We start from the raw sequence: 12,793 nt of genomic DNA, 5'->3' as shown, positions 1-12,793 counted from the left end.
GTCAAACATACGGCCCGCGGGCTGGATGTGGCCCGCCGAACAATGTAGTCCGGCCCGGTGGCTAAATGCATTATCATTATTTAAAAAAAAAAAAAAAAATATATATATATATATATATATATATATATATATATATATATATATATATATATATATATTTTCAGTGTCCTGTCTGGCAATGTGGCAATAAGAATTGTTGTCTTAATGCCAAAAAGAGCTCATCAGATTTGATTTTCACAAGTGGAGCAGTCCTGCTTTTGCCATAGTGCTCTGCTTGATTTATGAATGTGAATAGTTTTATTATGATTCATGCGGGGAATATCTCAAATGATATGGACACTACAATGGGAAAGTAGGAGAGGAAAGGAAGAACAAGACGAAAAAAAACAAAAGGTGAAAGAAAGAGGAGATAAAAGGAAGAGAATGATAAAACAATTATTGAAAAAAACATGTACTTTGTTTAATTTAAAATGTGCAGTTCCTGTATTGTCCACGAGGGGCGCTGTGTTTTAATTAGCAGATTAAGCTTCAGGTGTGGAAAAATTTAAATAATTTCTTAAATTTTATCTGTTTGATGTATTTTGTCATGTAGGACAGTGTTTTTAAGTTCCAAAAAATGTGAATAAATGTTTTTCAACATTGTACAATCACTTTGATCAGTTCTTATGCATAATCCACAAGTAAATGTTTGAGTAAAAGTATTGTTGAAATTGCACATACTTTTCTTAAAAACGCTGAGGTTATTCATAATATATTGTGTAAAGTGAAATTAAATTAATATAAAAATCAACAACAAGTCCACATTTATTAGTTCTATTTAATCTTGCAATGAGTTTACTCGTGTGGCCCTCTTGAGATCAGATTAAGCTGAATGCGGCCCCTAAACCAAAATGAGTTTGACACCCCTGCTCTGCATGAACTGCAGAGATCTACGGCTGAAAGAGGGGAGACTCTGTCCATAGGACAACAATCAGTGGTATACTGCACAAATCTGGCCTTTGTGGAAGAGTAGCAAGGAGAAAGCCATTTCTTAAAGATATCCATAAAAAAGTCTCATTAAAAGTTTGCCACAAGCCACCAGGGAGACACAGCAAACGTGTGGAAGAAGGTGCTCTGGGCAGATGAAACCAAATTCGAACTTTTTGGCAACAACATAAAACGTTCTGTTTGGCATAAAAGCAACACAGATCCTCACCCTGAAGACACCATCCCCACTGTCAAACATGGTGGTGGCAGCATCATGGTTTGGGCCTGCTTCTCTTTACCAGGGACAGGGAAGATGGTTAAAAGTGACGGGAAGATGGATGGAGCCAAATACAGGAGCGATGTGGAAGAAAACCCGTTGGAGTCTGCAGAAGACCTGAGACTGGGACGGAGATTTGTCTTCCAACAAGACAATGATCCAAATCATAAAGCAAAATTTACAATGGAATGGTTCACAAATCAACATATACAGGTGTTAGAATGGCCTAGTCAAAGTCCAGACCTGAATCCAATTGAGAATCTGTTGAAAGAACTGAAAACTGCAGTTCATAAACGCTCTCCATCCAACCTCACTGAGCTCGAGCTGTTTTGCAAAGAGGAACGGGCAAAAATTTCAGTCTCTCGATGTGTGAAACTAACAGAGATATACCCCAAACGACTTGCAGCTCTAATCGCAGCAAAAGGTGGCGCTACAAAGTATTAACTCAGGGGAGATTAATAATTCTGCACGCCCAATTTTTCAGTTTTTTTGTTTGTAAAAAAAGTTTGAAATGTCCAATAAATTTCATTCCACTTCAGGATCGTGTCCCACTTGTTGATTCTTCACCAAAAATTACAGCTTCATATCTTTATGTTTGAAGCCTGAAATGTGGCAAAAGGTCAAGGGGGCCGAATGCTTTCGCAACACACTGTACATATATCATAGAGTGATATATAAATATCCATACTAACCCTAAACAGCCGAGGCTTTCATAGGAGAGATTTAAACCGAGACGAAATAATAGACATGTGGTAAGGTTTAACTCTCAAGACAGTTGGCTTCTCTGGATTTTATTTAGGGGTGTTTTCATATTAAAATATTAAGATAGTAAATCGTTTTTTACTCTTGCAGCCATCCTTCTGTCATAATAATACTAAACACTTGTCTCCATTATTTCTGCACTCTCCTAGGCTAGGTGGACAACTTCAAGTATAGTTGAAGTTGTCCACCTTCAGGACGTCTATTCCTTGTTGCCTCATTGTTCCACCTGTCTAACTGACTCCTACATCTAAATCTTGCACATTCTATATGTATCTTATATTTGACCACAGAACCCACTATTTGAAAAACAATATGAAAATGGTCAAAAGAAGTCTGCGCAAAATGATGGTGTACGCATTAATTTTTTTAATGTTTTACACTTCAGTTTAGCAAACAACACAAAAAGGTATATTTTCTTTAACATGACAAAAAAATTATATTTTATTAATGTTGCAAAAACACCACAAATACTACAGGATGCAGAGCCAGCCCAAGGCAGGCGCAAAATAAACACCTGTACACAGCAGACCAGAAAAAAAGGACATTATTTACTGTGAGCTTCTTCTTTATATATATATATATATATATATATATATATATATATATATATGAAAAACAGAATACATTAATATTTTGCTAGAACAGTAATAATACATCTCTTTAGCAGTTGTAGGAATACTTTTTGATATGCTGTTTCAAAATAAAGCAGTTAAACAATGTTGTACGTTTCTCTGAAATTTTCACGTAGATGCTGTGGCGCCGTCAAAACGTGGATATCTGCAAATATTAACATACAGAAGGAATGATGCAGACATTCTCTACATTTTTACACATCTGTACACTATTGTTTGAAGATATTTCTGCAAAGTTTGTTGCTTAGATTACCTCCAAATGTGGTTGTGGAATCCAAAATGTTTGCATTTGTATATGTTTCAGAACAACACAATCCAGATAGATGAGGAAAAAACACGGGCAAAGTTAGCGTCTAGCTCCAAATATGAATAACCATTAAATCAACCTCACATTTAGATCCAGATTCTGGAAATGCATTGTAGTGGAGCCCAGGTCAAGCTCCACTACAATCCAGACTGTCAAAATTTTACTTCATAAGTAATACAGCATGAGACAAGTAGACCCTACCTAACCAGAAAAGCCTTGTTATCCCTTGTAACATGTAAAAACTTAACCCCTGTGTACTGAAAAAGTCTGATAATAAGCAACAGCTTAAAAGACGGCTGGTGAACAACATATATATAGATGTCCAAGATAAGATTTCAGGTTAAGCCTTTAATAATTAAGCAGGTTACTTATGGTAAATGGTTCCGAAGCTTGGCAGACAATAAAACTGCAAAACATTTTTTTTTTTCATATATAGTACGACATGCAGTCTATTAGATGGCATGACTATATTGAAATACTAGCTTGTTTTATATGGATAAATAGCAAAAAAAAAAAGTTCTATACATTTAATGCTGTTCAGCTTATGACCCGGTAGTTTGGTTGTAACATGCACATCTCTGTATGTTCTCTTCACCCTTGTCTTCAGTCCGCTACAACATAAGCACCAGATGTCCTATTTAGCCCGGGCTGTGGAAAAAAATAAATCATCAATAATATTTATCACATTCTAAAATTCAACACATGAGTTCAATAATTCACAGAGGGATCCAATTTAAATGATCATTTCTACTAGATGACGCCTGTCTTCATTTTCTCATAAGCTCCACCAAAGGGCGATTGCGCTTACTAAATATTTACCTTAATTTATATTTTGCCTTTTCTGCAGGCTCTAATTTGAATTGAACAATGCAAATTAACTGTGAAATAAGAACACATGAATACATGGGAAATTAAATAAAAGAATTGCATGTGCTGTTGTTCTCTCTTGGAAAGTCTTCCTGGTTACCGTGTAAAGCTTGCTGGTAAAATTACAAATATTATACTCAGCTATAATTACATACAATACACTTCTTCTCTTTGTAAGATAACACAAGTAAACCAGACATAACACATGGATTCCTGAAATTGTTTTTTTTTTGCTCAAAATATTCACGTTACCTTAACCAGTCTTTCTTCCTGCTTTATTTTGAATAATGTTGTTCTTTCCTTTTCCTTTTCTGTGTTTGTCATCTTTACTCCTCTGCACTGATGTCTTCCTTTTGTTTCACAGGGCCACATCCTTCATCTGCGCTTTTTATGGTCACATGCATGTCATATTTGTGTCTCAGCTGCAGTAAAGTTAATGTAATTTATACCATAGCCTGGATGAATACTCAGATCTGATTGGCTGTAGGGTGTCAGTTAAAAAGTGTTATAGGACACCTCTAAAAGATTTACAGTCAGATAGCCTGACTGTTCTAAATTATTGCACTGGCTCAAACGCTAGCTGGTAACAGCAAGACAGTTGACGCTGGTTACCTTGCCATGTGTTACAACGAAAGATATTAAATAGTTCTCTCAGCCACGTCCTGTGAAAATGTAAGATTTTAATGGGGAAAAAAACATTAATGTATTAATAATTGATTTAATATTTACTTATTTCATAAGTGACCATGGTATAGGCAGGATAATGCCCTTTGAGGTGTACATCATCAGAAATGAATGGACCTTGCAGAAGCAACCGTCCTCCGCTTCGTGTCTGACAGTTCATGCCTCCACTTCGTCCATTAATTTCTGAAAACTGACACCTCATCAGGTATAATCCATTACTTGAATACCAAACAGGTTATTAGCTCTTTGTCATTTCGGGACTTGTGTAGCGACACGAAACACATTTTTCTTTCCTGCCTCAAAAAGATCAACAGACACCAAATGCTTATTGGCCAATAGTCAAATAGATTAATTTCAAATAAAACTTACATTATTAGGTCTGCAAAAGAGAATGAGCTGAACAACTTTTATGTCACAACCCAACTGTGAATTAGGGTGGAAGGAGCTTCATGTTCAAGAACCCATTCTGTCTTGATAAACTGGATTTTGGAAACAAACAGTCCTCATCCTTGAACAACTGACTCATAGTGTATAAAAGAGTAAAAGGCTTCTTAGTGAAAACATCCATGTAATATTGAAACATTAGAAATAATACTGAATCAGTCGGTTTTGTGAGCGACCATGGTGTAACCTTCAAAGAAACTCTGCATTTCCTTTAAATTACAGAGGTTGCTCCATTAACGTGGGACATTCATTCATATTCTTGATTTCTCAGACTAAAACGTGTCCATAACAGTAACATAAATAATACAGCTATAAGCTAGGGTTAGGATTTTTCCGGACGTTTTCCCCAAGTACCTGTTTGAATTACTGCTTTTCTGCTCCTCAGGGATAAAAAAAAAATCTCCCAAATCCACTCCGGTGTGATTTATTTCTACTGAAACCTTCCTCTTATTCCCATAAACATGAATGTGATTCGCTTCTTGCGACTCTCAGCCACGTTCCAAGTATACAGTGACAGCAGTGGAGCTACAATCAGCGGTTAACCGCTAAGCTAACCGCTAACCTAGCCGCTAACCTAGCCGCTAAGCTAACCACTAGCCTAGCTGCTAAGCAAACCAAACACAAACACAATAGTGCGCATGCGCAGCCCGAAAATGGAAACTATGAAGGAACGAGAACACACACTGGCGCTATGTGAGCGTGTCAAAATGATTGGCATGTGGGACAACCAATAGATAAGATGATACGCCTGGAAGTTGAGGGATGAAAAGTAGTGAGAGCAGGAACAAAACTCTGACAAATCCCTGCCATTCGGACCGCACTGCAGAGATTGGTTAGAGTTTTTAGAGGCCTGCAGCTCCCACATAAAACAGTTTTTAACCTCCTTTTTGTGAATACATAATGCATTGACTGCTTTTAGGATGAAAGGACGATTTTACCCTGTATAGCTTAAAGTGTGATTACCAACTATAGCTTTGATCTGTTGAATTATGGCAGAAATCCCTTTTCATGAGTGTTTTCTATGTACATAAACAAAAACCTACCTCTAGCCCACCTGCGGTACGTCAATACACACAAAACAAGTATGATGCTGTAGAGGATGAAGAGCAGAAGGCCACAGATCACCCTGGTCCATGGTATGGAGGTAGGAGTAGGAGGAGAAAAAGAAACATCTGCTTGTTCAACTCTAGCTGTAAAAAAATGAAAGAAACAGTTTTTTGTAACTTTGAGACAAAGAGAGAGAGGAGCTGTGTTATTGTACGAGTCTGGAGTAGCAGAGATGTATAGAGTGCTGCATGACTTTGGCGAGAGCTGTATGAGAGCTGTAAGACAGTGGTGAGGTGTGTTGTAAGTGTGACAGAGGTGTTCAAGGTGAAAGAGGGACTGCATCAAGGATCAGCTCTGATCCCCTTCTTATCTGTTGTGGAGATGGACAGGTTGATGGATGAGATTAGACAGGAATCTCAATGGACTACGATGTTTGCTGATGACATTCTGATCTACGTATATTGAGAGCAGGGAACATGTGAAGGAAAATCTAGTGATTGAGGTTTGCCTCAGGAAGAATAGGGGTTAGCTGTTGCAGTACATAAAACCTGAGAATGAGAGGGACCCAAGTGGAGCAGTATTCATGTAATATGAATACGTTTTACATTATTCTTGAGTCCCCAAGTACTCATAGCTGGTAAATACCTAATTTAACCAAAATAAAAGAGCTTTGGCAGAAAAGCTTTGGAAATGGAGATGAAGCATAGCAGACAGTGAGCAGTAGAGGCTTAACATTTCAACCAAAATACCCCCATCACCTCTGACTGCCAGCCAGCTCTTCATTGAATTTCCTTTAGAAGGATGCTGACACTTGTAATAACCTTCCTCAGCTTTTATGGCTTTTTTCCCACGTTCCTCTGTCCCAATGAAAACATCGTCTTTGTAGAAACGAGCAGAGAAGCCTGATGTGGATAATTCGTCGTCTTCTTCTTTGTAGTAACAACCAAGGGTCACGTTTTCTCCCTCCAAAACAGGATACGGAGGGCTCTCCAGGATCACAGTCCCAGCTGAAATGTACATTAGAAGCCTTTTTATGAGAATCACGTTACTCTGTTAAAAGGTAGAACTAACCATGGGTAGAATAATCCCAAAGGAACTCCATGTCTATTACCAGTTACAGTGAGATTGACTCTGTTGCTGCATTCTCCTCGCTCAGATTCACACCAGTACACACCAGTGTCACTTGGGTAAGCGTTCTCAATGATGCAGGAAGAGTCGCCGGGAATAGCCCAGCCGTTCTCGCATCCCTGAGGAGGATTGCTTTTAATCGTCCTCTTCACCATCCAGCCGCTGGAGTTTGTCACACAGGTCAGAATGATGCGGTCATATTTGAAGAACTGCGACTGATTGGGAGTGACAGTCAGTGTGGCTGCAGAAAGGCACGTAAAGAGGAAAGAGTTTGGTTAAGTTTATATGATTAAGGATGCTTTTCTATATAATGCAGAGACAAAGGTTACTTTTTAAACTTTCTTATTTAAATAAAAGACTGTGTTGTGTTTCTGCCTGTGCATTCGAATTTGGATGAATTTGTCCAGTGAGAGGCAGAGGGTTTAGTAGACTGACAGGAGTTAATATCTGGGTTTTCAGTTACTGACTGCCAAAGTTTACACCAAAGAGTCATTTAGTATTTCACATCTGGTGGCCCTACTTCCAGCTTCTGTTTTTAAAAGAAACTTCCCAACATTACCACACATTGTCCTCATTCAAGCAGTGCAATCAAAAACCAAATGTCTTACCCACAACTGAAACTGAAACAATTTTATAAATAACCCAGATATGTCAACATTTCTTGGTTGTTCCAGCACATCCAGGGGGAATTCATTGTCTAAAGAAAATATCAGTATTTACACGGAGCAACAGGTATGTACTGCAGCTGGTGAGATGCCTTTTTTGCATGTGACATCATCCAGAGCTGCTGCCTTATGCGGTTCTTCTCTGCTCACAGATGGAATAATAAGGCAGCATTGATGCTGGTTACCCTAAATAAAGACACTGCAAGACAGGTTTATTTATAAACTACTTTTTAGTAGGAAGAGGATTCAAAGTGCTGAGATAAGCATTTACGCGTATGCCAAACATGTTACTCAAATATTGTTGAAGACTGCAGTTTGTCTATTAATTTTCCTCACAGTGCAAATGTCTAGAGTTTTCTCAGTGATGCAGCACCAATGGACCAAGGAGACTAAGCGTGCTTACTGTTGAGTCAGTGGTTGTTATGGGAATATTATTCTGAAGTCACTATGGCCTCACGCCACTCGGACATGCGAGAACGGGCCTGCTTATTGCACGGCTAAATGCTGCGTAGCTACTTTGTTTTGTCTCATGCCAAGGCCACTATGGAGTATTAGGGAGAGTTGAGGAGGGGCAGACAGGCTGGCGGCCGGACCAAGGGGTGCGATTACTTTCCATCTAGGTGATCTCTGCTCTGTTTCTCAATAAAAGAGCTGAAACTTCATCACTCCACCTTTTTCTTATTCAATAACTCTAGGAAGTCAATTATTGTTTAGAATAACCACAGTGATAAGATTTTAGCTTAGAGATTTAATTTCAAAGACATTTCTTGAAAAAAAAAAATGGCTTATTTGGTGAGCAACTTAAAACTTGCAAGAATAGATAAGTGTAAGGAAGTTCCAAATAGCATTGATAAAAGAACTCGATCCCCTAAAATGCTGATTTGGATCAGATAAACTCAAACTGACCAGGTCAAACTTGAATGACTCACACACAGTTCCATCATTCATAACGTGGAGCTTTATTAGATGTTAAAACCCCAAATCTAGTGAGCTGGTCCGTTTTTGAACATTTACAATTAAGGATACAGTGAAAACGCCCATTGTTACATCCTGATTATCATGTACATTTAATTAAATATTATGTCTATAAAACATTCCCAAAATGCTCCATCCTCAAACAAAAGAAAATTGCTATTCTTTTTATAAGAGATAGACGGAAACATTAGTAAAAAAAAAAATGGAAACCATAATTTGATTTGAAGAATAGGGGTTAGCTATAGCAATACATAAAACCTGAGAATGAGAGTGACCCAAGTGGAGCAGTGAGGTCTCCTTAAGCAGTGATAAAGAGAGTGGAGGAATTTAGGCACTTAGGGTCAAAGGTCTAGAGCAATGGTGAGTAGGGAAAAGAGGTGAAGAAAGCAGGTTATCTTTAAGTTTTATAGTAAAAAAAAGAACAAAACATCTTAAAATTACCTTTGATTAGACTTTTCTTCCCCCTAATACATTTTGCACTGTCAAATTAGTATCTTTATCTGTTTATGTGTTTGTAAACTCGTGCTGCAAAGCAGGAGGGCCAATGATCCTTCTTTGGTAAAGCTAATTATAGTTTTATCATAGGAATCAATAAAGGAATGCCTTTTTAATGTACTTTTTGTAATAAACTGGTGAGCAACTTAAAACTTGCAAGAATAGATAAGTGTAAGGAAGTTCCAAATAGCATTGATAAAAGAACTCGATCCCCTAAAATGCTGATTTGGATCAGATAAACTCAAACTGACCAGGTCAAACTTGAATGACTCACACACAGTTCCATCATTCATAACGTGGAGCTTTATTCTAGATGTTAAAACCCCAAATTGTAATGATCTCGGCTCTGACTACCTGATCTGCACGCCTGCTCCTTCAAGACCCACCCCTCAATTTACTCTCATCAGCTCCACCTGTTCTTTCAGCTATGTAAATAGCCTTGGGACCTAATGCCAGTGCCAGAGTATCTTGAGCCCTTACGGTAAGAGTATTCCAGCGTTAACCTGACTATTTGCCCGTATCCGACCTGTCTGTTATCTGTTCCCGACCCTGCCTGTCCCTTTTTCTGCCTCTGCCTTTCTTCCTGAGAAACCGACCCGATCTGTCTCCCGACTCAGAGCCCCGCCTGACCCCTTTGGACTGATCTATTGGATGGACTACCTGTGAACCGGACCCCGCTCCTCTTGTGAGTACTGCACCAGACTAACCCTGTAACGCCTGAGCCCTACTGCTGCACAGATTTGGACCGGACCCCGACCTCTCGTAAGGATAACCCCCAAGGATTGCTCTCTGGATTCTGACCTCGGACCGTTTCCCGGATCACGCCCCTGAAAGCCCCCAGGACCACGTCGCTTCAGCCGGACGTTTCCCCCCTCGGCTCCGCGGACAGCGCCTCTCCGACCCAAGGTCTTGCAGGTTAGTGCCCCTCGTTACTTCGGCACATTTGGACTCTCAGTTTGCCCTGAATCCGCTAACCTGCTGTCCTCACAACTAGGAGTCCCGGGTCTGACGTTGCCTGCCGAACCACCTGAGCCGCTCCCTCCCGCTCTCTAATAAATCAGCCTTCGAACGCCACTGACCTGTCTCGTTGTCTTCTGGGTCCTCCTTTCTGATCATTACACAAATCTAGTGAGCTGGTCAGTTTTTGAACATTTACAATTAAGGATACAGTGAAAACGCCCATTGTTACATCCTGATTATCATGTACATTTAATTAAATATTTTGTCTATAAAACATTCCCAAAATGCTCCATTCTCAAACAAAAGAAAATTGCTATTCTTTTTATAAGAGATAGACGGAAAAATTAGTAAAAAAAAAATGGAAACCATAATTTGATTTGCTTCTTCAGATTGTTTTTTAGTGTTGATTTATGAACAAAGTGGTTACAAAATGAATTAGTCCATAATGGAAACAGAGTTAAAGAAGCTACCAGGGGATGCTAAACATACAGTCAGAGGTAAAATGTGAAAATCAACGCTACTTACAGAGCACGATGCAGAGTGATGAGAACGCCATCCTGTTATGATGATCTCTTCCTGTATGTCAGAATTTATATTCTAGCTCAGCTTTGCCTGTTGCACGAAGATATTAAAAGGTGCACATCACACATTCCAGTACCTCAGTTTTAATTAAAGTTTACTGTTTAATTTAGAAATCATAGCGCACATTTAGTGACACTCTGACTCAGAATGTTAAAGCTGACCACCAACACTTCCTGAGAACCTAAAAACTGTGCAAAAGTCCTTCACATCTAACAAAATGTAAATGTTCAAGCCAAAAAGACTGATTGCATTCACTTTACAGAATGGTTTAAAATACTGAGCAATTGCATGAATTACAAACATTCCTAGAGAAGTTAAAAGTGTGCAAATTGTCATCAGCAAAGAATAGAAATGTCCAACATGTTTTTTTTGCTTACAGTCTATGCTCTCAGAGTTGAGAAACCACAGAGCAAACTGCGTTTGGGTTTCAAAGGAAACAGGATATCACAAAAAAAAAACACTTTTGCATGACACACTTGCTGAGATTATTCGTGTTCTTCTGAGTCACCGTTGTTTTGTGAGGTCTTCACTATGCATGTTAGACATTTCTCCAGGGCAACACATTAAACAGGGTTAACAATTTGTTTCAGGATACAGACATGGGTTGTATTGTTTTTTGAGCATGTTTATCTTTTAGCAACCCAGTGTCACTGAAAAACATGTAACAGTCGTGTTGGTCCATAGGGGGAACTACTATTGTCACTGGCCTTTTCCATATCAGCCCACCACGGGTCTGGTATAACTCATGTTATGGGGTTTCTCTTTAATGAGTCGTTATAGATGCTAATGGCTGCATGCAGGAAGGATCTCCTGTAGCAGTCTGTTTTACAGTGAATCTGGAGAAGCCTCTCACTGAAGATACTCTGTTGTTGTATAACAATCTGATGAAGAGGATGTTTAGGGTTGTCCTTAATGTTCATCATTTTATGGAGAATACTTCCTTGTAAAATCCTCTCAAAAGGTTCTAGAGGAATCTGCAGAAAAGGCCTGGCCTTCTTTTTTAGCTTCTTGGGAGTGGTGGCCTAGTGCGCTCCTTCCTTTCAAACATACTGGAGAAAGTTGTTTTTATACAGCTAAATGCAAATAAGACTACCTCTGGTGAGCACATGAAGGCTGCCCCCCCCCCAAAGAAATGCCCCCCCACACCATTACTGACCCAGTGCCAAACCGGTCCTGCTGGAGGATGTTCAATTCTATTCAATTTTATTTATATAGCGCCAATTTATGAAACATGTCATCTGAAGGCACTTTACAAAGTCAAAATCAATCATATTATACTGATTGGGTCAGATTATACAGATTAGTCAAAAATTTTCCTATATAAGGGAACCAGTTGATTGCATCAAAGTCCCGACAAGCAGCATTCACTCCTGGAGAAGCGTAGAGCCACAGGGAGAGTTGTCTGCATTGTACATGGCTTTGCAGCATTCCCTCATACTGAGCAAGCATGAAGCGACAGTGGGAAGAAAAACTCCCCATTAACGGGAAGGAAAAACCTCCAGCAGAACCGGGCTCAGTATGAACGGTCATCTGCCTCGACCGACTGGGGGTTAGAGAAGACAGAACAGAGACACAACAAGAGAGACAAAAAAGCACAGAAGCACACATTGATCTAGTAATCTGTTCTACATTAGATGGTAGTAGCGGGTGAACCGTCTTCTCTGGATGATGTCACAGTTAACAGAACGCCAGACCAGGTGTACCTACTATGAAGAAAAAAGAGAGAAAGCTAGTTAAGAGAGAAAGCTAGTTAAAAGCTGAAATGACAACAGTCATTTTAATGCAATGCAATGGAAAACTGAAGAACAGTAGAAATCAGTAGAGTGAGAAAATTAAACCCTGATGTCCTCCAGCAGCCTAAGCCTATAGCAGCATAACTATAGAGGTAGCTCAGGGTAACATGAGCCACTCTAACTATAAGCTTTGTCAAAAAGGAAAGTTTTAAGATTAGTCTTAAAAGTAGACGGGGTGTCTGCCTCACGGACCAAAACTGGGAGTTGGT

At 39.2% G+C, this 12,793-nt stretch overlaps 1 protein-coding gene across 1 annotated transcript; it reads right to left on the bottom strand.

Moving 5' to 3' along the window:
- Positions 1 to 2,822: 2,822 nt before the first annotated feature.
- LOC105923158 (Fc receptor-like protein 5) lies at positions 2,823 to 10,765 on the bottom strand. The gene is made up of 5 exons (XM_036129244.1): positions 10,735 to 10,765; positions 7,098 to 7,355; positions 6,745 to 6,993; positions 5,983 to 6,129; positions 2,823 to 3,592 (listed from the first exon to the last, which is right to left on the bottom strand). The coding sequence occupies exons 1-5, from the start codon at positions 10,763 to 10,765 to the stop codon at positions 3,579 to 3,581; spliced, it is 699 nt and encodes a 232-aa protein (XP_035985137.1). The 3' UTR covers positions 2,823 to 3,578.
- Between the last annotated feature and the right edge of the window lie 2,028 nt (positions 10,766 to 12,793).

This window comes from Fundulus heteroclitus, unplaced genomic scaffold (assembly GCF_011125445.2).
Source record: "Fundulus heteroclitus isolate FHET01 unplaced genomic scaffold, MU-UCD_Fhet_4.1 scaffold_149, whole genome shotgun sequence".
Lineage (NCBI taxonomy): Eukaryota > Metazoa > Chordata > Actinopteri > Cyprinodontiformes > Fundulidae > Fundulus > Fundulus heteroclitus.
This window is presented reverse-complemented; position numbering and strand designations above follow the sequence as displayed.